Below are 25,849 nucleotides of genomic sequence, written 5' to 3' on the forward strand. Positions count from 1 at the left end.
CTCTATCAGACCTTCTTCACTGCAAACCCACCCTGCTCCTTTGCCAACCCCCTTGGGCCTCTGAGCCTACTTCCTCATCTGTAAAATGGGGATAATCATATTTACGGAGAAGAGTTGCCCTGGAGGTTAACCAGGTATTATGGGAGCAGTCAGCACCCTCCCCTACTCCTCACCTTACACATTAGCTATTGCTGTCTACATCTACTTCCCACGAGGAGATCTAGGCTGAGCCTCCTCCCATGAACTGAAGTAAGTTTCTTGGCATGTGCCAGAAGGCCCAAGAGTCTCCAGGGTTTGGAAAAACACTCCCCAGCTGGCACTGTTTGTTTTGGCCAAGGTCCCTGCCTTTGCTGACCCCACCCACTCCTCCATGTCGGTATAAAGAGGCCCCTGATATCACAAGCAGATAAGTGGTACAGCCCAAGTCCTCCCAGAATCACAAGGTCCTTTGGAAAATCAAACTCAAAAAGGAATAAAACTGTGCATCCATGTGTGTTAAATTTTCTTTCCTAATAAGCACAGACAACTCAAGGAATCACCCTCCCCCCACTCCGCTTTTACCTATGCCCCCAAAAAGACAGAATAAAGTTTCGTGGAAACTATCATTTTTCACACTCATCAGCCAGATGGGCAGCTATTATGCTTCCCATTTTGTGGATGGGGAAATGGAAGCCCAGGAAGGAGGCTGCCCAAAGTCATTCAGCAAAGTCGGAGATGAGACCAAGGTTATAAACCAGGTCTCCTGGCTCTCTAGTCTCTCGTGTGGCCTCCTCTGTCTCTCTTTAGGACATTGTCAGCACCAGGAACAAACAAACGCATAATTAATTACAAAGAGGTATTTGGAGCCACTTTATAATTTTTATTTTTTAAGTTTGATTTTTCTCACTGTTTCTGCATGTGTTTTCAGTACATGACGTGTGGAGGTCTTGGGCACAGCACAAGTTAGTCTGATCCTTGTCCCTTTCTGCCTAAAGCCTATCTTGTCTTATCTCTTTTCGGCCTGAGGTCACCTATTGCTTAATTACTTGCCCCCCATCCCCCCAAAAAGTTTACCTTTGGGAGAGACAGGACTCAACATTTTTAGTTATCTTCCCCAGGCCTATGTATTTGATAGCAATGGAGGGAAGAGAGACAGGCCTTACTGTGTGGTGTGGTGGGTAAGAACAGGTCCTGTGGGATTAGGCTGCCCTGAAAAAGCCCACTCTGATATTTAGCTGCTGCCTGGGACCCAGGCACCCACCTTACATTTCTTTTTGAACTTTGTAATTGTTTGGAGTTGAAGATACCTTAGGGCCTAGCCTAGTGCCTGGCACATAGTAGGAACTCAATAAATATTCGTGGGAAGAATTAATACCTATCTCATTGGGTTGTTGTGAGGATTAAATGGGATAATGAATGTCAAGTATTTCTCAGAATCTAGCATACAGTAGCTACACAATAAAAGCTACTTTTAACTATTTGGTCATTATTAGTGTTTAGAACTGAACCCATGCAAATAGAATGCCATGGTGGGTTAGGAATAAAAAAAACCTTGGATTTCAAATCCCAATTCCATCATTTCATGTAGAAAAAACTATTGGATTTAGGATGAGGAGACTCAGGTGACGGACCTGGCTCTGCCATGGATTAGCTGTGTGACATCTGATAAATAACTTTTCTTCTCTGAATTTCAGTGTCCTCATCTGCAAAACAAGGAGATTAAGTAATCATCAAGATTCTTTTTTTCTTGCTTTAACAGCTCATTGTAAGATGTAGTCTCACACCTGTCTCTTATCTTCTTTGGCCCCAGTTTGCTGGGTTTCTTATCTTCTCTGGCCCCAGTTTGCCCAGCGCACACAGGTGTTTAGGAGCCGAGCCCCTCCCTGGGTGTGCAAATGCCAGTGCCCCTCCTGCCTCCATACAGCAGGGCCTGGCAGCACTTGTTCAGCTCAGACTGACTGCTGAGTGGTGTAAATTGGTTACTTGAACACACAGAGCCCTGATGCCGTCATAAGTTGTATAGGGGCACTTTTCCTTCTGCCTCCATTACAGGAATATAGAAAAGAATGATCAACAAATGACTATTATGTTTCCTATTAACAAAGTTTAGAGAGAGCCTAGTGTGGAGACTTCAGGAACTATTTATCAATAAATACAAAAAAAAAGAATGCATTCCAGTGGCAATGTGCAATAATTTATCATCTGATTAAAGTTATATACAAAGCAATTATGGAAAATTCTGCTTAAATTCATTGAGATCCCTTTATTATCTTCCTTGGTACCTCTTTTGAAGCACTGGCCTCGGTTTTTATAATTTACACAGCTCTTTGACTCGCACATTATCTCACTTGACTCCTCACAATAGCTCAGAAGGTAGAAGCAAGTCAGGCATAATTTACCCCCATTTTTCCACCAGCAAAGAAGGCCCAGGGAAGTGTGGAGAGTTGGCCACACAGTACAGTGTCCAAGTTCCGGAAGAGTTGGGCTTAGACATCATATTGCCATCATCTCTCTCCAATTGTCCTGATTACAACAACCCTACAACTAGCCTTGCCCTATGGGGCAGCTCCAAGAGGCTTTTCAATAAGCCTTCTCTATCCAGCAGGTTGTGGTTTCTAATCATTGTCTTGGAGATGGCCAGATTTCTGGGCTGTTATATCTTGAGCAGGTGGGATCACCGCCAGAAACCCGGACTTCTCCAAGTAAAATGTGGGATCACCTGGTGGGTAAGTACCCAAGGGAAGTCTTGTTAGACATGCAGATCTCTGGGTCTAATCCCAGACAGACTTGATTCCAAACGCTTTGGAATATGCATTCAATGTTTTCATCGTCCAAACTAAAGTAGCTGATCTAACCTATTACTGTAGTCATTATTGTCTTCATAGATACTAGACAAGGACTTGTTAATCACTTAATTTTGTCTCTCTACCTTAGAATGTAAATTTCATGAGCATAGGGACTTTGCCTGGTTTATTGCCAAACCCCGTTTCCTAGAACCCAAAGGCCCCCACAGTACGAGGTCAGTAAATATTTATTGAATTGTGCACTAAATTTTGAAACCACTGTTATACACCACTCTTTCGCTTTACAATAGGGAAACTGAGGCCCACTGAGGAAATGACTGCTGCAGAGTTGATAAGGGGCAACGCCAGGGTCAGGATAAAATCTCAGACCTCAAGAGTCTCAATTGGGCGTTGGTTCAACTCCGACCAAAGCCAATTCTTTAGAAAAAATGAAATCCACTTGAAATAAAAGACATTTCCTGCCCATAAATGCCCAGTTTCTGGGGCTTGGCCGGTTTGGGATCTGTTGGTAATTCGGTTCCCACTTCCTAGGCGCCCACTGCCCCCAAGGGTTAAGGGCCCGACTTCCCGGCCGGGCATCGAACCCTTCTCCAGGCAGTATTCCCGAGGCCGGCGGGGAGGAGCCGAGCACAGTCAGCAGAGGTGAGGGCAGCTAGCCCAAGGTCACCCGGACGGCGCTTGGGGGGGCCAGGCCCGCAGGGCACCAGGGAACCGGCGGCCTCCGCGCTACTTCGGGGTGGATGGGCACCCCCGTCCATCATCTTGTAAGACGAAGGTGACATTAATGGTTCCTTCTCCCGAACCTGGCACATCCAACCTAAAGAGCGTGAGCAGGCCGTGCCGGCCGCGTGGCCCGCTCCCATGTGCTCCACCTGCGGCCGCTCTTTAGCGCTGGTCCTTTAAGACACCTCCCCTTTTTTACCCCCCCCCCACCCCACATCTCTCCTGCCTCCTTCATTGCCCCCCCGCTCCCGAATTGCATCAGGCACGTGCTCGCCCCCGTCCGGTCTGAGCACCCCCTCGCCCCCTAGCCTGGGAGGTGCACTGAGGAATCGGAGGCTAGGGGCGGGGCGGTGGGCGGGGCCGCGAGGCCGTGCGCGCGCGCTCCCGCCGCCTCCCGCCCGCCTGTCGCCAAGGGTCGGCCTGAGCGGGCGCGCCCCCGCTTCTCTGCCCCTCCCCTCGCTCGCCGCGTCGTGAGGCGCGCGCCCGCCCGCCGCCTGCCGCGGATCGCGTGGTCGGCTCGGCTCGCCGCGCCTCTCCCCCGTCCGTCCATATTGCTGCAGCCCCCGAGCCGGGAAGCCCGGGCCGCCCCGGCGGCGGGGGGGAGGGAGGTACGGGACGAGAAGCCTGCCAGGCTCGGGGTGGGGGTGCCTTGCGAGGAACGGGCGGGGGGGGACGCGCGCCAAGGAGGCCTGGACCGCAGAGTGGGGGGCCTTCCACCCCCCCCCGCCCCGCCAGCGGCCTGGGATCTAAGGCGGCTGCATCCAACCGGGAGTGGGACCGCGCCTAGCGTGAACCCCGACCCTTCTCCGCAGGGACTGGGGCCCAGCTCTCCGGAGGAAGGCGTCGCGGGCGCTCTGAGAGCCAAGTTCGAGGCGGGGGAGGCCGCCTCGGGCGCGCCCGGCTTCTCCGGGGGGGCGGGCGCGCAGATGGCCACTCAGGTGGAGCCGCTGCTGCCGGGGGGCGCCCCGCTCTTGCAGGCCGAAGAGCATGGGGGGCTGGTAAGGAAGAAGCTGCCGCCGCCGCCCGAAGGCAAGGGCGAGCCCGGGGCGAACGACGTCGGAGGGGGGGAGTCGGACGGCGGCGCCCGGAGACCTCGGCCGCCCTGCGCCAAGCCACACAAGGAGGGTACCGGGCAACTGGAGCGCGAGAGCCCGCGGCCCCCGCAGCCACCCGGCGCCGAGGGCCTGGCCTTCAGTGACGGGGAGGAGGGCGGCGGCGGCGAGCCGGGCGCTGGTGGAGGAGCGGCCGGAGCCGCGGGCGCCGGGCGCCGAGACTTCGTGGAGGCCCCTCCGCCCAAGGTGAACCCGTGGACTAAGAACGCTCTGCCGCCGGTCCTGGCCACCGTGAACGGACAGTCCCCTCCAGGTGGGTCTTCCTGTTTGCTATGCAGGGTCCGGGGGCCTTTTCCGGGGACATAGGCGTCCCCTCCCCCAGCGGCCTCCAGGGCCTGGGGTCCGCCGCTGGTGGTGGTGACTCGGGATTTTTTTTTTTTTAATTGCTTCCTGGCTAATTCGGGTCGCTGTGCCCTCCCCACCGACACACTCGGGAACCTGTCCCTGCCCGAGTGTCCGGCCTCCAGGAGGCCATGGCCACCGCCTGGGCCGCAGCGGTTAGTGGGCAACGGCGTGGTCCGGGCCTACCTCGCCGGGAGCGGGTGGGCGCTGGAATCGGTGAAAAGAATCCTCTCTCCCACCGCGTGTTGGTGTGAGAGACGGTTCCTGGCCTAAACCTTCGGGAAGCCCCCTCTTCCCACCCCGCCCCACGCTCCTCGTTTTGGTAGCGTTGCGATCGTCCCCATGTTGTAAATGTTTAATGAGCATATGTCATGGGCAGCAAAGCGCCCAGCGATGAGTTCATATCAACTCCACGGGTTCGACATTTAGAAGTTAATAAGTTTTGTTCTCAAGTGTATGATATTAGGCGGTAGAATCGCCATTGACGACGCGTTGAGGGGTCGGTTACGAAGAGAATGGGGAGAAGAGGAAACCCAACGTGTCATTGAATTCGGTGCTTTCCCTCCCCGATCCCGGGGATCTTCCGCCTTGAGAGGGAGCCGGATGGCGAGTGTGCGGGGGACCCAGTTAAGGGGTTGGCGGAAAATATGAAGCTAGCGAGGGGGCTTGCGGCGGCACGAGGGGCGTGTGGCGGCGGGGGAGGGAGTGGCCGGGCTGGGCGGGCGGGTGACAGTTGGGCGCCATGCGCCGCGCCGGCGGACTGCTCGCGGCCGCTCGGCCTGTACATTCCGCGCCCGCCGCGGCGCTGGGGGTAGAAGGCGGGTGCGGGCTGGCGGCGCGGCCGGGAGTGTGCGTGTGCGCGAGTGTGAGTGCGCGGCCCCCCTTCCCGGCATTCCTCCGCAGCCGGGACAACGTGGTGCCTCCCCGCGCGGGGAGCGGCATGTGACCGCAGAGCCGCGCTCTCCACGCCTTCTCCCTCGTTTTTTTTTTTTTTTGTTTTTGTTTTTGTTTTTGGTTTTTTTTGGTCTTTTTGGGCCTGGTCTTTTGGGGAGGTGGGGGTGCAGGAAGTCCTAGCGGAGCCGTGTCAGCGTGGGGAGAGAGGCGGTGAAGAATATGGAGGCTCGTCTGGGCCTCCCTTTGCGGAGAATAGACGGTCGCCTTGGGTTGGGGGCGCGCCCTCTCTCCTCGGTTTGCCGGCGCGTAAGGGCAGAGTGGTTCTGGATTCTTCGGTTTGGGGTCCTTTTGAAGTGGACCAATACCAAAACCCGTTTGAAGCTAGAAGGATGGCTTGTGGCCATAGCCCTAATGCTTTTTTCAAAACTCCTCCCCTTCTGCAGTCGCTGGTTGAAGCTGACTGGTTTAAACCATCGAAATGGGGAAAGTTGCAGGGGGGTGCTTAATACCTTCACATTCAAGGGAGTAGAATCATTCGTAGTCGTAGGAAAACCAGAACAGCCAATTCTGAAAATGGCGTGTTGCAATTTTTATTTCTTTTAAGGTTGCTTCATTTGGAGGAGGAGACACTTGGGGTTTACTAATAGTACCTCAAACCGTGTTCTCTTCCTTCTGCCCTTCCCCCCTTTCCCTTCCAGAGCCCTCTTATGCAAAGGGCATTGCTGAAACCTCCATTTTCTTGCATATCCCTCTTGATCCACCCACTGAAGGAGGGAAAGCAACTTTAAGACACTCTTTGGTCCTTCCCCCATCTTAAAACTCAAAGGGGTATAATCATCCCCAGGAGAGAGCACTCCTCAGAAGTTTAAATGGGGCTACTCACCCTGGCTGCTGCTGCTTAGCCAATGGTGAGCCTGCCTGTGGGTTTTAAATCAATCATGACATCAGGTGGTATTGGGTGCCTGAGCTGGCATTTTGTGCAAATCCAGGGACCCTTGATAGGGTGCGTCACTGGGGTTATTGGTCGCGGGAAGAAGACAGCTTGGCTGGCATCTCACCTTTTCTTCCAGTGGAGAAGCCAACTTGCATTAAGTGCCCAAAGCAAAATTCTGAGTCTGGTAGGTTTGCTCTGTTGTTTTTCTGGGATCTTAAGGCAAGAAAGCGTCTTCTCTATTCATTGGTGTTGAACCTTTGGAATAGTCTTGGACAGACTAACTGAATTAGTCCAGTAGCTTCTCTTTTTAAGCCTGTAGTTAGGGCTTGGATGCTTTTTGAGGGAAAATTCTGTGATCGACTTGTCTGTCTGGTAGGGTTCTATGGGGGTCCTGTCTTTGGAGTCTACATGGATAGCTAAGGCCCTTTTCTAGCCCTGGTTTTATTTGCAGCTTGGACAAGTTTAAATGTGACACCAATGGAGTGGCAATGTGGTCTTGGGAATTTTTGTGTTCTGTAATGCATATGTTTTTGGGAGTCTACAAAAATGAGTGCCTCATAAGCAAGCTAAAACCTTTCCAAAGCTTGTTGCAAATGCCTATTTTTAGCCCTTCCTTTTGGCTCAGATGCTAGTGTTTTAGTTCTGTAAGGGCCACACGCAGTAACTAGTAATAAAAGATGTTTTTCGATAATCCACCCTTGTAGGGTTCTCTATTCTGGTTTAAGCTTCCACGTCTTACCTTTGTAGTTTCAAATCTTGGGATTTGCGTTTTGGCTTGTTGTATTTGCCTCCCCTAGAATATTTTGAAAACATTTAAAATTTTTTCCTTATCCTAGCCACAACTCTAAGTGTAATGGGAGAGGCACAAGATGTTTTCGTTAAAAAAAAAATGATGTATATATAGCAGAAGTTCTGGGGTCAAAACTGCATGGGTTCAAATGCCAGCTCTTAACACTTGCTGACTGTGCCTCCTCCGGCAAGTTCCTTAACCCTTCTGTGCCTCAGCTTCCCCATTTGTATACTGGAGATTAAATTATGATTTATCTGCCTCTTGAGGCTGTTGTGAGCATTTATTGTGATAATGTGTAAAGCTTTAGCCCAGTGCCGGGCATGTGGTAGCTGTTATACCAAGTCTGGGAGACAGACTGGGACTTTCCGGAACTTTTTCTGGGTCTTTGTTTTCCCCACCTGTCATTTGAGGGGGTTGGGGAATGCAGTGCTCCTTTCCTTTTCTGGTATTGTTGGTGGTGTATCAATACTCCATGAAACATATGGGATCATCTCCAGAAAAATGGACTTTTGCTTATCCACAGGCATAAAAGGCATGTTATGGATAATCCTAACGGTTGGTAACCCAAAGAATTGGCTATTTTTGCTTTGGAATGTGGTATGATGAATGTTTTAAAAATAAGTTTTAATTAGTTTATGTGCCTTTCATTAAGATTACCTTTGGGGACAGTGCACAGGTGCTTTCAGGGCTGTGGGGAAAGGCTAGTTTAACTGAACTAAAAGTTTGCTGTGGCTCGCCCACTTGCAGTGGGTTGAGACTTGAAAGTGTATCATCACCACAAGCTTCCACCCACCCCAGCAGGGGGAATCAGTGGGTTGATTGTGTAGAAATTAACTTCTGTATAGTAAGAAAACCAACCAACCAGTCCAGTAGTCTTCTCCTTGATTTTTTTTTCTTTTTTTTTTGGCTTTTGAGTCTTTATTAATTGGAACTGAAAGGTTTTATGTAGGGTGAAAAGTTATGAGACTGCTGAGTCCAAGTGTGGAGAAGCTTAGCAAGGACAAAAACTCTTGCAAGGGAGCAGATTTCTTTTTAAAGGAAAGTTGAGGGCAGGGTCTGAGACTTGAGTATTTATGTTCTGGGCATCTCTTTTTCTTTACCTTTAAAGTGTAGCTAACTGATGGCACAAGACAAAACAAAAAAAAGGGGGCAACCCCTGGGGATTCTCTGCCCCACTGAACTGGCCTCAAGTAAACCTCCACTCTCCTTCCTCAGGTCACCCCCCTCCCCCCCTCACACACACAGCGTTGTACTAGGTGGGGCATCTGTGTGGATCTGAGCCTCAGTCTTCATTGTGTGAAGACCTCAGAGCTACTTCAGGCCCTGGCCCCTCCCCTACCACAGGAAAGTAGACTGGATGGAAGTAAGAACTCTGCCCTGGAATCACATAGGCTGTACTTCTGAGCCCCAGCTTTGTTTCTTCTGCTGCTGCTTTTTTTTTTTATTGAGGTATAATTGTCATACAATATTAGTTTTAGGTGTACAACATAATTCTGTATTTGTATATATACAGTTTTGCATCTATAACTTGTTGTGCAATCTTGGGTGAATTACTCAGCCCCTCTGAGCCACCGTTACTCTCAAAATGAGAATAATGAGAGTTACTATTTCAGAAGGTTGTGGGAATTAAAGAAGATAATATTTATAAAGCCCTTACCATAACGCCTGGCACAGAGCATCTGTTACGTGCCACCTATTTAACCACCTACTTAACAATTGCTGTTTTTAACTTTTTTTTGTTTTGTTTTTTTAAAGATTTTATTGGGGGAAGGCGGACAGGACTTTATTGGGGAACAGTGTGTACTTCCAGGACTTTTCCAAGTCAAGTTGTCCTTTCAGTCTTAGTTGTGGAGGGTGCAGCTCAGCTTCAGGTCCACTTGCTGTTGTTAGTTGCAGGGGGCGCAGCCCACCATCCCTTGCGGGAATCGAGGAGTCGAACCAGCAACCTTGTGGTTGAGAGCCCACGTTCCAGCCAACTGAGCCATCTGGCACTGGCCCATGTGGGGATCTAACCGGCAGCCTTTGGTGTTAGGAACACGGAGCTCCAACCGCCTGAGCCACTAGGCCGGCCCCTGTTTTTAACTTTATAATAAAATTATCACCATTGTTAGAATTCGTTAGTTCCACTTCTGATTCTGCTCATGACCAGCATCGTGGACACCAGCAACCCCCACGCTAACTCTGCACCTCTGTTTCTTCATCTTTGAAACGATGGAATTGGATTCGGTCTAAATGTTGTCAAAGTTTTTTTAGTATCAAAAACACTTTTTTCAATAAACCCCTTCCCCATAACAAGGAACGAAAGCAGAGGTTTTTATATGTATGTTTATATCTCCTGTAGTGGGTAAGAACTCCAGTTTTGAATCCAAGCTCTGTGAGGGCTGGAGAGACTCTTCTGGCTTCAGGAACTTAGGCTGTTCACTTGAGGGTCCGTGTCACATTGTGGAGCAACTACTCTATGTGCCTTACGATGTGAGAAGAGGAAGTACACAGCACTGTTGGAAAAGTACACAGCACTGTTGGAAGTTTCCCCCCACCAAATAGAAATGGAACCCAAACCTAATAGAATCATAGAGCTATGGGGATAGAGGAACAAATTGACTATGAGGTAGCAGTTTTCCAGTTTTTGAATGAGAAATTCTGTAGGACAGATTATGTTCTCAGTCAATAAATGGCATATTTGAAAAAGGGAACTGTTACCGTGTTTCCCCGAAAATAAGACCTAGCTGGACAATCAGCTCTCATGCCTCTTTTGGAGCAAAAATTAATATAAGACCTGGTCTTATTTTACTATAAAATAAGACTGGGTATAATATGTAATATAATATGTAATTAATATAATTACCATAATAAAAATACTGGGTCTTATATTAATTTTTGCTCCAAAAGACGCATTGGAGCTGATGGTCCAGCTAGGTCTTATTTTCGGGGAAACATGGTATAGATGAAAAGAGTTGAGGCATCAATCAAATGAATTGTGTGAATCTTGTTTGGATCCTGATTCAGACAAACCAGTTATAAGAAGATATTTTGGTGGCAGTTGAGGAAATCTGATCAGTTTATTAAGGAATTTGTCAGGGCTGATAAAGGAATTATGATTGTTTTTGTTTGTTTTAAACTCCATAACTGGTTATATTATGCACCTTGGCTAAGAACTGCTAGGTTTGCCTAATTAGGGCTTAAAGCTCTTTTCCTGTAGTTCAGATCACTTTCTCCGCTTGTGAAGAATGCACACAATTAGGACACCCTCTGAAGGGGCCAAGTGAGGAAGGCCTTCCCCAGGAACCTTCAACTCCCCGGCCCCTTCTTCTAGGCAGGGAGTTGGAGTGAGTGCCTGCTCGGGAGGGAGAGGTTGTGGCGTGGTTAGGAGGTGGTGCCAGGCAGGTGGAGGGTAGTCTCAGCTGTCTTGAACCCTGACCCTCCCGGAGGGGCAGAGTATCTCGGCTAACCTACCCTTCTGCAATGGGACCCAAGCTAGAGTAAACTTCATAGCTGTTACCCAGCAGTGTTTTCCTCCCTTTGGGAGGTGGGTAGGAAGAGGAGGAGCAGGAGCCTGAAACCACAAAAACCTCTTTAAAATGGAGAGCTTGGCAGATGGGAGTTCCCCCGTTTGCAAAATCCAAGACAAGCTCAAAGGGGGTAATTAGAGTGTTGGGGCCTCCAGAGGGCTCACAGGTGCCTGATTCTGGGCTCACAAACCTCTCTGGCTGGTCCATAGTGACCTTAGGGAGTAGCCAGGAGAGAGGATGGCCTTACCTTGCTGGGGGTTCATGATAGAAAATAAGTTTTGGCACCTGGCTAATGAAAGTATAGGAAACAATGGGGTGAAGGAGCAAAGGGCATAAGTGATGGGATTAAAATCAGAACATGGGCAAAGTGCTTCTCTCTGCTCTCACTTTGTGACCTTACACAGCTTGCATAACCTCTTTTTCTTATTCACAGAATGGGACTAACCCATGCTGAGGTGGTTCTGAGAATCAAATTGATACCGAGTATGGGGTAGCCCAACACATGGTTAAGGGGTTTATATTCCAGAAGATGCTTTCCAAAGCTAGATGTGTGTAGTTTGAGGTAGTCACCTATTCTGAGGGGTTATCTATTCCTTTCCTAAATGAGGATGGGTAATCAGGAGGTAACTTTGTTTTCAAGTAGCTCTATTTGTAGTAGTTACCAGGGTCAACTGGCCAACTTCTCGTGGCAATAGCTTAGGGAGAGTCTCCCTGTGGGATTTTCCCAGAACCAAGACAGTCTTGATGTAGTACCTTTCTTTTGGCTGTGCCTTTGGCCTGGTAAAGCCTTAGGTGTTGGGGATGAAGAGTGTGGGTGTGGATTGATGAATCTCGTAAAGCCAGCCGTATAAATTGGTCATGTGTGGTGAGGGGCTTCCCCATCTCAGTTTGGGGTACTATTGGTAAACCCCGGTGACTCCTCCATCAGAAGCCTTATTTATAGGGTGCTTTGTATTGACCCTCCAAACTTGTGGTGGCAGCCACCTTACCCTCCAGACATACTGCACCTTCCCTGCTTTAAAATTAAGTTTCAAGTTTCCCAGGAACTGAAGTCCCACATGGGTGGGAGCCATCTGGATGAATGGCTTTGTATGGTTTTTGCTCCCTCTGTCACATACGCTAGCTTATCGAAGCTCCTAATAACTCTGAGATTAGTAATAGTGATATATTTATTGTATTATATTAAAATAAGACTGGGTCTTATATTAATTTTTGCTCCAAGAGACACATTAGAGCTGATGGTCCAGTTAGGTCTTATTTTCGGGGAAACACAGTAACTACCATTTATGGGATGCTTTCCAAGTTCTGTCCCATTTAATCAGCTCAGCAGGTGCTCTTATGCCCACTTCACAGATGAAGACTCAGGAGAGGGTTAATAAGCAACTCTGTCCTCATTGCTCAGACTAAAAATCTTGGGCTCATCCTTGCCTGTTTCTCTGTAGTTTACGTCCTTTTGGCTCCTAAAAACTACATCCAAAGCTAAATGATTCTTACCGCCTCTTCTGTGGCCAGCTTGGTCCGTGCACCATTGCTTCTCACCTAGATTGTTGTCCTCCTAACTGGTCCTCTCACTCCTGCTGAAAACCCTCTCCTGGCTTCTCCTGGGGAGTGAAATCTGGAGCCCTCAGCGTGCTCTCTAACACTGTGCTTGATCTGGTTCCCCACAAGCTCTGACACCTTTCACCACTTTTCCCTACCAACAACATCGGTCCTTGCTTTTCCTGGAGCACATTATGCACTCTCCTGCTTCATGGCTTTTGTTCTGGAATGCTCCACCCCCAGCCACATGGCTCACACCCTCACTTTCTTCAGGTTCCTGTTCAAATAACACTGATGGAGAGGCCCTCCCAGACCACCCTGCATAAAGTAGTAAGCCAGCACCCCATACCCTGCAGCCCCATCTCTCTTAGCCTGTTTCATTTTCGTCTTAGCTCTTACCACCATTGGGTCAGAAGCTTTGCTATTTGACCACTGCTGTGTTCCCAGCACCTACAAACACTTGGCACATAGTAGGCAGCTTAGTGAGTAAATTAGTGAAGAAATGGATGAATCTCATACTTTAGCAGCAACATTTCAGCATATTTTTAATCTGGCATACAGGATACCACAGTGAATAATAAAAATCTGTGTTGGCAAAGGGCACACATACAATCCCGTACGGATGGTGCTGTGTAAGAAAAGTATGGGATGGGGTTCTTTGGGAGTGTGGCAGGTACCCAATTCAGTCTAGGTCAGAGAAGTCTTTCTGGAAGAAGCTATGGCTAAGCTGAAATGGGAGGGATAGGTAGGAGTTACCTGAGAAAAGGCCTGGGGTTCAGCGAACAGTAATTCCCTGTGGCTGTAGTGTAGCTGACTAGAAAAGTAAATTCTGATTTTAACAGGAAGGCACTTGAGAGCCATTGAAGATTTTAAGGGAGGGAGCTGCGTGGTCAGATTTTTCCTTTTGAAAGATTACTCTGGCCTGTGGCAGAACCTCTTAGCTTAAGAATAGATGGTTTGGGGTTTCCTGTCTGACCCTTTGGGACATTGTTCCCAGCTTACAAAAGGGAACAGACTTCCAAGTCATTCCTGAATTGTAGGTCTTGGGCAATTATCAGCTGTCATCCTTGAGGGGTAGGGAGCGGCTCTGGTTTATGGGATTTCTCTGACCTTTCCAAATGCCAGGTGAGCTGGAATGCATCTCATTGGCCGGAAGAAGCACAATTACTGAAGGATTGGCCTAGGCTGAGCTCACGCTTATGCTTAGAGCCACCAGCTTGCTTGTCCCTGCTGCAGCTTGCTAGGTGGGACGAGCAGGAGGGCGTGGAAGTAGTGACAGGGGGACAGGCTTCCAGGTGACAATCCCCCTCTCCACTATGGGAGGACCACATTGAGGCTGCCTACTACCAGCTGGGCTTTGCGGGTTCTTGCACAGATAGCTGTGTGTACAAGGTGTCCTTCCCATCAGAGCCGCCTCCCTCTGCTGAATTCAGCTGCTTTACACCTGTGCTGAGGACGGGGGGTTTGCAGTTGCCCCTACATTGGCTATTGTAGCGAGTTCCTGAGAATTCTGGGCTATAGAGTCAGGCTGTCAACTCTGTCCCCTTGCTGTGCCCTCAGGGGCTTGGATTTCCTTTCCATGCTTTCAGAGAAGGAGTGTAGAGCTGGAAGGGACCCCAGAAGTCATTCTAAACCCTGAATGTACCAAGTTAGGTACTAAAGGCCCAGAAAGGGAATAACTGCTCAAAATTGGTCAGTTCAAAGCAGGGCTGAGACTTGATCCCACGTCTGTTGGCATCCATTCCCATTCGGTTTTCACTCCACCTCTGGAGAAGTAGAATGGGGTGGTTGTACGTGAACTTTGGGGTCAGTCAACCACAGTTTGAGTTAAACCAGCCACCGTGTTTCTCTGAAAATAAGACCAGGTTTTATATTTATTTTTCATCCACAAGACGCATTAGGGCTTATGTTCAGGGGATGTCATCCTGAAAAATGCTAGGGCTTATTTTCTGGTGAGGTCTTATTTTTGGGGAAACACGGCACTTACCAACTGAGTATCCTTGGACAGGTTGGAAACTTCTGGGCTTCAGTAAATGGAGTTACATGTAGAATACCCACATACTGGCGTTGAAAGTGAGCTGGGTAAATATGAGTGCTCAGCCTGAGCCTGGCGAATAGTGAATAACAAATGATAATTGTAAGAGTATTGATGATTCTTTTTTTGAGGCCTGAATTTGTCCCGGGTCTTCAGTTGGCTAACAGACATCAGGTGCTAAAGCCAGCTTTCCTGTCTGCCTGGGTCCTTTGCCCCTCCATCCTCTCTGTTTGGTCCTGAGCCTACACAGGAATGCAGCCCATGCCACTTCTTAGAGCCAGCTCTTCTGACCTGCCATGAGCTGTCATGTACCTCCATAGAGGAGGGGAATTGAAGGAATCACGGGGGGATATAATCCTGCAGTGAGAAGCCCACGTGGTGTTTGGGAAGATCCTGGTGATAGAATGTCAGTGAGAGATGGGCTTATGGCTTTGCGTGGAAACCCTCCCACTCCATCTTTGGTGTCTTTCTGCAGCTTTGGGTGTCTTTGGGGGTGCGGAGGTCTCTGCTTTTCCTGTTCTGTGTATAAATAGCAATATGAGGAAGAGAAACCAATTATGTGGATGGAATAGTAGCCTGGTTTGGGTTTTGCCTGAAGTAGAGCAGAGTATGGGAGGTGGAGTTTGGACATGGTGACAGCAAGGTTTGGCGGTGAGCAGCTGGGTGCTGCTTCTAGGGAATGTGGGAGGGACACAGGAAATCGGGAACACACAGACAAGGCGGCTCACCGGGACTCATGCACCTTTCTGTGACGGGGGAATGGTGGAAGGAACTAGGATTATTTTGCCAGAGAATCAAAGCTGGAGATGGGTGGGTACTGGTTGTTCTGAAATAAAGCATTTGAATGTGACCCTTCATGTGGCCCTCTAGGTAAAACTGATGGCAGGTGGGAGGTGAGAGGTGGAGGGTCAGTAGGTTTTGGCTCTGGTCAAGTAGTAACTTTCAGCAGTGCCCCTGAATGGATTCAGTGGCTACAGGAGGTACTGACTTCTTGGCCGTGGTGATATTTAAACAGTTTGGGTAGCGATTTGCTTTTGGGCTCTGCAGCTGCAAATTTGCAGAGTACTTTGCTAGATTTGTTCATTCAGAAAATTTTGTGTACTTGTTAGGTGTCAGGCCCCGTAATTCAGGGGTAAACAAGACACATTGCTGCCGTGATGGGCTTATATCCTAAAAGGCAGAAGTCACAAGTGGGCCTCCTCCACCTACCTCCTCAGGCCCAGTCCAGTCTACTGACAGGTTTTCATTGGCCTTGCATTAAAAACAATTCAATCACCTATATTTTTAAATCAAGAAAATTTATCTGGAGACTTACAGATTTGCAGCTTCTCTTTAAAAAGCAAGACTCTGAATATGCAAAAAAAAAAGGCCATTGAATTGCATACTTGAAATGGGTGAGTAGGACAGTATGTGAAATAATAAAGCTGTTATGGGAAAAGAATGAGTCGACCTGGCCACGCTGAGCCTCTGTTTCTTCATGACTGCTCTTCAGTAGCGAAACCTAGTCCCCTTTAGACAAGGACACCAGCATGAGGCCTACAGGCTCAAACTTGGTATGTTTTATATCGTTCAAAGGGGAGGGGACAGCATCTAACCTGACTGCAAACTGATCAGCGTCCTGTGGAAGAAGAGTTTGAGAGGAGAGGGTGGGGAAGACTTGAAGGCCTAGGGCAGGAATTGCAACTCCTAGAGGGGAGAACGAGTATGATGGGGAGATAGGACACCTGGGCATTTGTACCCTAAGGTCCCAGCGCGGCAGTAGGGCGCTGAGAGCTAAGGGATGGGGCTGCTAGGGAAACTGGGCTATGTTAGGACCTAGTGAGCCTTTGCTTCACTTCCTCCATCTGTGAAATGGGTATAGCATCTTTGATCTCTGTCTTTAAGGCCCCTTCCAGCTCAAATACCCTGTCAGGCATCGGACTGGCTAAGGCAGATGTTATATCTTGGGGTGGAAAGGGGAAAGGTCCTGGCTAGAGGCCTTGTATATCATGGCCCTGCTCTTTGGGCACTGGAACTCACTGGAACATTAAATTCTCTGTGGGGGCCACAGACACTGGAGAGAGACTCATCCAAGGCAGGCCTTCTCCTCACACAGGTTGTCGGTGTGAGCCCTGTGTTAAGGGTAGAGGAGCGAGCCCGGGCGGGGAACGAGAGCAGCCTTGTAGTCCCAGCTCTTTGGCTCACTTGCGAAGACACGTTGGGCAACTGACTGAACCTCTGGTCTGCCTTTCCCTCTTCTGAAAATGAAGGTGATTGAGTTTGAAGACCTTTCAAGGTCCTTTCCAAGGTTAAGTTCTGTATATCAGATTGGAGGTCAAGGCTGCAGTTTGCAAGAAAGATGTCATTTAATTGGGATTGTTGTCCCCCCGATTGGACCGGCTTTCCAGTGAGTCATTCCCAAGAGCTTGGCCAAGGCTGTGGGATACTTCTACCCAGGGATGGCGCATTCTGCCCTAGCCTTCTGGGAAACTCTGACTAAAATGGGCTGCCCCAGAAGGGGCTGAGTGCTGAGGAGCAGTGTGGAAACACTGTGGCCCATCTCTTGGCAGGAACGTTACTGAGAAGATGCTGACATACTGTACCTGGTTCGATTAGGTGTTTCCTGAGAAATCCTTCTGGCCCTAAAATAGGACCTTGGTCTAGGAGAGGCCAGGGTCAAAGTATCAACCAACCGGCTGTGTAGAAGGGAAGCTGACCATCTCAGGAGACAGGATTCAGAATCCCCATGTGTGTCTGGAGAAGCACCAGGGCGTGAGCCTAAGCTTTGTGTGAAAGGAACTCGCTTGGCTGCTAACAGAGTGAAAGCCATTCATTTCAAACGTTCATTTGAGTAACCTACTAAATGTTAGACCATGGAGTACTGGTGGGAACAAGACTGAAGGGACCTGCCCTCATAGTTTCCCTCCTCCTGGGGAGAAACAGTAAACCAACAGTGTAGTTCTGGTTATCATCCCAAAACTTAATACAACCATTTGATTCACTGATTTGTTGGTCAGTATTTGGACAGGGCTCAGCCAAGCAGTTCTTCTTTTCTACATGGCAGTGATAGAGGTGGCACATGTTCTGGTTTGGAAGGGCCACCACCACAGTTTCAGTCACATGTTTGGTAGTGATGGCTGGAACTGGAGTGAGTGCCTTCAGATGCCCTCTCCAGCGTGGTGGTTTCGGAGTAGTAGGGTTTACAACGCAGTGGCTTAGGGGTCCCAGAGAGTGTTCCAGGAGACAGGGAGTGGATGCTGTCAGTATTTTACGGTTCTGGGCCTGAGCACTAGCACAGCGTCAGGTGCCATATTGTGTTGATAGAGGTCACAGATCCTGCAGAGAATGGCGGGAAGGGGACACCGGCCCCTTTCAATGAGAAGAGGATTGATTTTCAATCATCTTGAAAACTACAGGGCAGTTGCTGATAGTGCTAAGTGCTGTGAAAGAAAGTGAGGCAATGTAATAGACAAGTTTGGGGGTGTGTGGCTTGGGGCAGCTTTAGTCAAGATGTCAGGAAATGCCTCTACGGTGAGATTGATAAGGAGCTTGGTGATGAGCATTCTAGCCTGGAGGAACATCAAGTACTACTTGGTGAGTACTTGAATTTAGCATTCTCCAAGGAACATACTGACGTTTGTATGAGTGAGACACGAGGGGCTCAAAAAATCAGAAAAGCAAGAGGCATTTGAATGAAGTCCAGCTTAGGAAGTTTGGATTCTGTTCTGAAAACAGTGAAAGAAGTGGCATCAGCTTATTTCTCCTTCAGGATTTCTTCGTTCTGTGGAGAATGGACTAGGGTGGGGACAGGAGGAAACCAGGCTGGAATCAGGGAGACTCCTTTGGAGACTTCTTCAGTAGTCCAGGAAAAAGATGGAATGGAATGGATGATGGCATAGTGGCTTGGGCCTGATTTATTGATTGATTTATTTTTTTAAGCTGTTTTCCCCAAGACTAGGCCACTTAAAGAGGAAGTTTTTTGATTGCCATTTCTTACTTCTTCCTCTCTTCTCAAACTGTCCAGAAACCAGGTTAGTTGCACTGTGCCCATTAATCCGAAGGGTGGACTGAGGCAGACAGGTGTTTTTCCCTGGGTTCTGGGTCTCTTGGCCCCAGAGCCAGAAGTGTTGGTTTTTCATTGCCTGGACCAGTTTCCCTTGGTCTGTGCCATGCTCCATGCCCTAGCATGAAGGTGGGTGAACGTCCTGGGGACACCAGCAGGAGCTGGGGCATGGGTGGTGGGGCCTGGAGGGGCGGGGTGAGCCTGACCTGGCTTTTCTATGCCAGTTTTCTGTTCCTGACTTCTTGTCAGAAACTGCGGTAGCTTTTTTATTTCAGGTAAGATCTTCAGGGTGGGGTCAAAACAAGCTGCCTTAAGTGAAAGTCTGGGGATCCAAGTTCTGATTTCAGTCCTGCTCTTCCATTTCCCCTGGCTGGATCTTCATTTTTCACAACTTCTATGAAGGGATTGGACCCATGTTCATGCATGCAGTTGCTCATCTATCACTGATATGCCGTTATCGGGTCCCTGGCTTAGCCACATACCCTAGAATCTGCCTCATGGGTAGCTTGCCTGGTGAGGACAGATGCCCAGGAGAGCCAGGCCAGACTGCGCCAGACCCTCACTTCTTGTGTGATTTTCAAACTTCGAAGACACCACGTGCATCTTACTCATTATCTTGGTTCACAATAGCTGTATGGGATCTAGCTACAGTTAGGATCCTCAATTTACAGATGGGAAAACAAGTACTGAGAGGTTCAGTAATTTGCTTTGGGCTGTGCAGTAGTTAGTAAGTAACTGGGATTCCAGTAGATGGCATACTGACTTGAGTTCTCCTTACTTATCATCTGGCTTTGCCTTCTCCCAGACCACAGAAGTATATATACCCAACCGGAAAACTTTCTGGGAGAGGACCCACACCAATCTTTAGACAGCAGGAATCTCTACGGGAGCCTGGTGGCCCAGCCTGGAGGTCCCAGCTCTGCCCCTCTGGCCACCCTGAGTGAGTATGAGCCAGGCCCTGGAACTTTTGATCCTGCTGGAGAGGCCTGGCCCCTCTTGCCCCAGAGATGTTCCTCTTTAGCTCTGTTAGGCCACGTGCAGCCTGCTGGAAAGAGCTGTGCTGACCTTGTGGTTTCTCAGGCACGGCCTCCCGGCCAGTGGGAGGGGTGGGGGTGGGGGTGGGAGTAGCTTGGGTTACCAAAGGGGGATGGGAAACACTATTACATGTTGGGGCCTTTTAACTTCCTTTGAAGGGGAAATCTTTTCAACGTATCAAACAACACGTGTAATTCATCGTAGAAAGATGTCCAAATATGTTTTAGCAAAGAGAAAACAAATCCTTTTTATAACCCGTCCCACCAACCACCATAAATACTACAAAGCAACCCTATCTTTTTAGACCAGCGCTGCCTGATAGAAACACAATGTGAGCCACATATACAATTTTAAGTTTTCTGGTCGCCATAGTTTAAAAAGGAGAGAGAGGTAAGATCAATTTAAATAATACAACCCGAGATGTTGTTTCAACATATAATCAATATAAAAATCATTAGTGAATAGTTGATTTCTTTGAAATAGGTCTTTGAAATCTCGGTGTCCTTTACACTTAAAAGTACGCCTCAGTTTGGACTAGCCACATTCCAAGTGCTCAGTATCCACGTGGCTCCTGACTGTTGTGTTACACTATGTGTGTGTGCATGTACAGAGGGGACCAAAAAATGTATGTACGTTTTCAGAAAGGAAAACTCAATATGTACCGATAACAAAAGATGAATACAAGTCACGTTTGACTTCTGCCATTACAAGAGGTGCTCAGAGTGGTCACCATCCGCGTCCAGGCACTTCTGATTGTGGCGAACTACTAAGTAATACATAGATAACATCGCTTAAACTGTGTATATATTTTTTTGGCACCCCCAGTATACACACACACACCTTTTAAAAATGGGATCATATTTTGTGAGCTGTATTTTTTTCCCCGCTAAGAAACGTAGGCTTTCAAGGGCACATATCTTGTAACGCTCAGAGCAGCCTTGGTGAGGAAGGTAGCATGTTCCCGAGAAGGTTTAGGAGCGGGCCAGCGCTGCTGCTGTGAGGCTTCTGCTCCGTCACTGCCCCTGCAGCCCCTGCAGTTGATCCGAGACCACCGAGCCCAGTCCAGAATCCGCATGTACTGGTGCTGTGCCCACACGCACTGTGTTGCCGAGGGTCGCAGGCCCACAGGAAAGCGACTGACGAGGCACCTGTACAGGGATGCGGTGTGGAAAACACAAGCGCTCTGAGGCCCAGGTCGGTGCTCACTGCATGCGCCGCACTCAGCTGCCTTCTACGAACTCAGTCTTGGGTTTGAAACTAGCCCAGGTACAAAAAGGAAACCACTGGGGGTGGGCAAAGTCCCCCACATGGGTTTGCCCTGGGGTGCCCCATGTCCTTGGTGGGGGCTGGCCTGCAGAGGGGGAAAGACCAGCAGGGCCGGAGTGGGTGTCAGAAGGGACATGGGTTGGCCTGCGTGAGGTCAGGACTTAGAAATCTCTAAATAATTGATTAGTTTGTCAAATAGTCCTGCCCCCCTAGTGCAGGGACACGAGTGCTTCACACCAGGCCACTTTTGTGGCAAGAACCTCATTCCTAAGCAGATCTGAGATTTGTAGGAGTCTTGTTTCTTTTCCCCCACAGCCAAGTCTGTGCCTCAGTTTTTCAGCCTGTAAAATGTAGTTGCCTTCTAGGTATATGTGTCACTAGCTAGCTGCTGACCACCCCCGGCCCCTTCATGTGAGGGCTGGGGGGAGCGGCAGACCTTGAATCAGTGTTCAGGTAAAGAGGACTGGAGTTTGGATGATTGGGGTTTGGCAGGCTGGGTGGATCCGGGGACGGGGTCTTCCTCCCCGTCCCCGTAGCGCCCAGCAGCAGTTCCCGCAGGCTGGGAGGGGGCCGCTCCAGGGCATGAGATGGTGCCTTGGTTTTGTGCTCCTCCCGGAGCTCTGTTGCCTGGAGATGGGACACTGTCCAAGATGGCGCCTGCCAGTGCTGAGCATGCTAAGCCACCATCCTTTGATATTTCCTGGGGTCTAGTCTTACTTGTTAAGCCCTTGGGTTGAAAGGCTTGGTACTGCCTTTGGGATAGCCCTCGGGACTTCAAAAGAGTTTACAAAACACTTCTTTATTCATACCTCACTAGTGCCCTTCAAGTGGGTAGTAGTTGGCTCCCTTTTATGGAGAAATTCCTTCTCCATAGACCTACAGAGATTAAGGGACCTGCCCAGGGTCAGAATTAAGAACTGGCAGAGCCAGTTTATCCCCCCACCTCACCCCCACCCTTTAAAGTACAACTAATAAGGGAAAAAAATCAGCAGAGTAAAAAGAAGATAAGCATCAGTCTTCCTATTAAGTAAGATAGCAAGGGAGGCACTGAGCACAGTGACAGATCATACTAAGGGCTCAATAGTAGCTCCATAAACATTTTTTAAAAAGTTAATTTGATTCTCTCCATGACCTGTGGGCACAGCAGTTTGTCCATTGAGTGGGAGGCCCTCTTGCCAAGCATGGGAAAGGGGTGTGAGGACATTGGCAGCCTGAGAATGCCAGACTGCTGGCTGGGAGTAGAGAGGCTGCTGAAGTTCCCTGTTGGCTACAGCTGGGCTTGTAGTTGCTCTGGGATATTCTCTGCCCTTCCAGGCCTTCTCTGTCTCTCTTCCTGACTTGTATCATCACTGCCATTGCCCCTCTGAGGTGACAGCTCTTTGGAGAGTCTAGACTTGAGGAAGGCCAAAGTCCCAAGGGGCTTTGGAAACCATCTGGTTCCTTCTCATTGGATGATTGAGAAGACTGAGGAAGACTATAGAAAACTGAGGTTGTCTCTGGGCCAACGAATCCCACGTGGCACCAAGGGGATCACAGTGTCCATGTTAGGTCTTGCTTCATTCTGCCATGTCCCTTCAAGGAGAAACAGGAGCCCCTTTGAATGGTTAGTGCTTGCAAGACTGCATATTAGAAGACTAGGCCCGGCAGCACAAGCACCAAGGCAGATCCAGTGCAAATGCTGTTGCTCCTGGTCCTGCAGACACAAGCCTTCAGCTCTCTTTCCTCCCCCACACTGGGCCAGCCTTCGACACACCCTGAGAAGGCCAGTGATGGGCTGGCCAAATGGAGGAGGTGTTGCCCAGAAATGCTCTACATTTCTTGAAAACAGGCCCACCCGTCCACTCTGTCTTACTGATGAGTTCTTCAGAGTGGTTCTGGGAAGGGTGGCGGCCATGGAGCAGACAGACATCCAGGACTAGGTACCTAACGGGAAGTTCACCACTGAGCTTGGGGTAGGGTGGAAAAGTTTGTCAGTGGTCCTAATCAGGTACTCAGTCATCAGTACATTTCCAAAATAATAGCTAACAAGTGTTGAGTGCTTCCTATGTTCTAGGCACTTTTCCAAGCACTTTACAAATATTTAATCCACTGATTTAATCCACACAGTGCCATTAAGTTGGAAACTATTCCTATTTACAGAAACCCAGAGTCACCAAGGTAGAGAAGTACCAGAGCCTGGACTCGAAGCCCTGGCCATAGGAGCACCACCCAGTTGCTGGTGGTGCAGTTGGGTGATCCAGGCTGACCTTGGTGAAGTAGGCAGTTTTCCAGACTCCTAGTCCAGTGCTCTTTCCACAGAGGCATCCATTCTTAATTCTCACCTGTGTTTCTGCATTTTGCTCCTCTTGGGCCTTGCCTTAATCCCTGTGGTACCGTCTGGACCTCAGCATTGCAGGCTTGCTTGAGGTGAGGACATAGTAGCCCCTGGAGGGAAAGAACATTGAACCTACCACCACCATGTCAGCTCTCACGTCAGCTACGAGTTTCATGGCTGGACCTTTGGCAATCTTACCCACTTTCTGTATCCACAGTACACAATATGGGCTAAATAGTTGTTGAGATGAAGAGCATTTTTCAGTCATTACCAGACTGGAAATACAAATACGTTCATGGCTGCTGTCCCTTCTCCTGCCCACAGCAGACATTGCAAATTGATCGCAGGCAGTTAAGAGCAGCCAGTCACAGGTGGAGTTGAAGATGAAGCTCTTATATGAACGGAACCTCGGAGGATAGGCACTGGCTCGTTCACTGTTACTTCCCCAGTGCCGGGCACACAGACCCCTCAGTCGCCAAGTTCACCCATGGTGAAGTTTCATGATAGAGTGGCAGGGCTGGGATCTCATATAATAAGTTGGTATTTTGGGGACAAGTCGGGAAACTCACTGTGTCTCAGTTCTACACTTTAATATGATGTGGAGAACCACGTCAACCCTTCCTTTATCAGACATTTTTTTGAGACACTATGGTGGGTGAGGAAGTACCTCAGGAGCTGATTAGGATAAGCCCTGGTCACCAAGGGTAAGGAAAGCTAATTTACCTGGGTGGGTGGTTCATGCTCTCTGTTTAGCTCTCTCCTGTGCCCTGGAACGGGGCCTGTACAAAATCCTGGCTTTTCCACCTCCTGTCTCCCTCTCCTGCCTGTCCTTTGTCCCAGCGGCTCTGCTCTGTACTCCATCCTCTCCTTTTGATCTGCTTGAGGCGGCACAATTCTCCTGGGCTTGGTGCTGGCCACAGCCTGGGCATTTGGGTTGTAGGAGGCCCTGGAGCATTGCCTTTGCCATAAGCAGTGCTTTGGTTCCTGGCTTTGTGTTGCCCTTCTTCCCTTTGCTGAGTAGCGTTATCCCCAACTGGCAGGTGAAGTAACAGGCTCAGAGAAGTGGATTCTGGGGCCAGTGGCCTCAGTCACCTGTAGGACCTGCAGGCTTGAGCTGGAGCCCTGTGGGGACCTAAAGAACCTAGTGTTGGCTCCAGCATTGTTGAGAGAGGCCTGGGGTAGCTTGGGATTTCAGATCCTTGGAGTCAGATGGATACCTTCTCACTGTGTAACCTTTGGCTAACCACTTAGCCTCTGAGTCTCTACAATGGGGATAGCAGTTGTAAGGATTGAAAAACTGAATGCACAAAAGGCCCACAGCAGGAGGCCTGATGTAAGTGCTTAGTAAATTGAGCCATTATTATTTAACTGACCCAGACCTCAGAGCATTGGGTGAGCAAACTGAATTAGGGTAAGAGTAGAGGCTCTTTGGCTGTGAGGAGGAGGCAGGCAGACAGTTGTCTTCAGAGCCTTCATTCTTCTCCCTCTGGCAATACCATAGTTTGGAGCTTGTTGTGAAACTAAACCCTGAGCCCAGCCCAGAGGGATCCTTTGTGACCTCACCTCTGTCAAGACACTCAGCTTGTGGCTTCTTTTTTTTTTAAGTTTATTGGGATGACAATTGTTACTAAAGTTACATAGGTTTCAGGTGTACTCTGCAATACATCTTCTATACATCACAATGTGTGTTTACCACCCAGAGTCAGTTCTTCTTAGCTTGTGGCTTCTTGACCTGACCAATCTTGGTACCTGATGCTGGAGTTTGGACTGGTGGGTGAATGGAGGGGGTGGGCTCCTCATGCATCCCTCTAGCTGCTTTTTGTGTGTGTGATTAAAACATTCTACTTATTGCTCTTGTGAGCCATTTAATTCCTGTCTGCAAGCAAGCATGAGACCCTGGACTGGGCGTTGGAGACCAGGGTCCCTTCCTGGTAGTCTCACTCATTGGCAGCTCAGTTCTCAAACATCAGTTGGCATCAGCATTGCCCTGGAAACTTGTTAAAGCTGCAGATGCCCTAGCTCTACCCCATGCCCCCCAACCTGATTTCTGGAGCATGGGGGAAAGCAAGAACCTGCATTTTAACCGGCTGTCCACCCCCGCCCCAGGTGCCCTTAGATTACAGAAGTGGTATTGCAAGCCTGCTAGCTCACTGGTCTCAGTTTCCACAACTGTAAAGTGAGGGTTTTTCATAATTGGCTTCTGCACAGGAACTCCAGGTGAATGGGAGATAAAGTGGGAAAGGGGCTTGAGTTTCATTTCCATCAGAAGAGCTCTGCCATTTATTTTTCAAGAAACTATTAAATATTCAATACAACAGAGCATAAATGTTTAATAAAAGAAAAATACAAAAAGGAGAACCCATGTGCCCACTACTGGCTTAAGAAGTGCAGCCTAGAAAGCTGGCTTCATCTAAAGTTGTGGGTCTGGTGGTCAGTGAGCATTAGGATAAAATCAAAGAATGTTAGGACTGGCAGATGACAGGTTCTCACTACCCCACTGTCAGGGAGCACGAGGCAATGGTCCTTCCAGC

General features: G+C 49.1%; 1 protein-coding gene across 6 annotated transcripts in view; it reads left to right on the forward strand.

The window, feature by feature from the left end:
* Positions 1 to 25,849, forward strand: part of LARP1 (La ribonucleoprotein 1, translational regulator) — an 83,713-nt gene that overhangs the window by 25,695 nt on the left and 32,169 nt on the right. For 2 of the 6 annotated variants that reach the window (XM_033096579.1, XM_033096580.1), the window contains exons 1-2: positions 3,995 to 4,871; positions 19,509 to 19,643. The exons of 1 other annotated variant lie outside the window; for it this stretch is intronic. In XM_033096579.1, coding sequence (XP_032952470.1) covers positions 4,433 to 4,871; positions 19,509 to 19,643 — 574 coding nt within the window. In that variant the 5' untranslated portion in view covers positions 3,995 to 4,432. Of the gene's footprint in view, positions 1 to 3,994; positions 4,872 to 19,508; positions 19,644 to 25,849 lie in introns of those variants that run through there. 3 more of the 6 variants (XM_033096577.1, XM_033096578.1, XM_033096581.1) reach the window with 3 other exon arrangements.

This window comes from Rhinolophus ferrumequinum, chromosome 24 (assembly GCF_004115265.2).
Source record: "Rhinolophus ferrumequinum isolate MPI-CBG mRhiFer1 chromosome 24, mRhiFer1_v1.p, whole genome shotgun sequence".
NCBI classification, from domain to species: Eukaryota; Metazoa; Chordata; class Mammalia; order Chiroptera; family Rhinolophidae; genus Rhinolophus; species Rhinolophus ferrumequinum.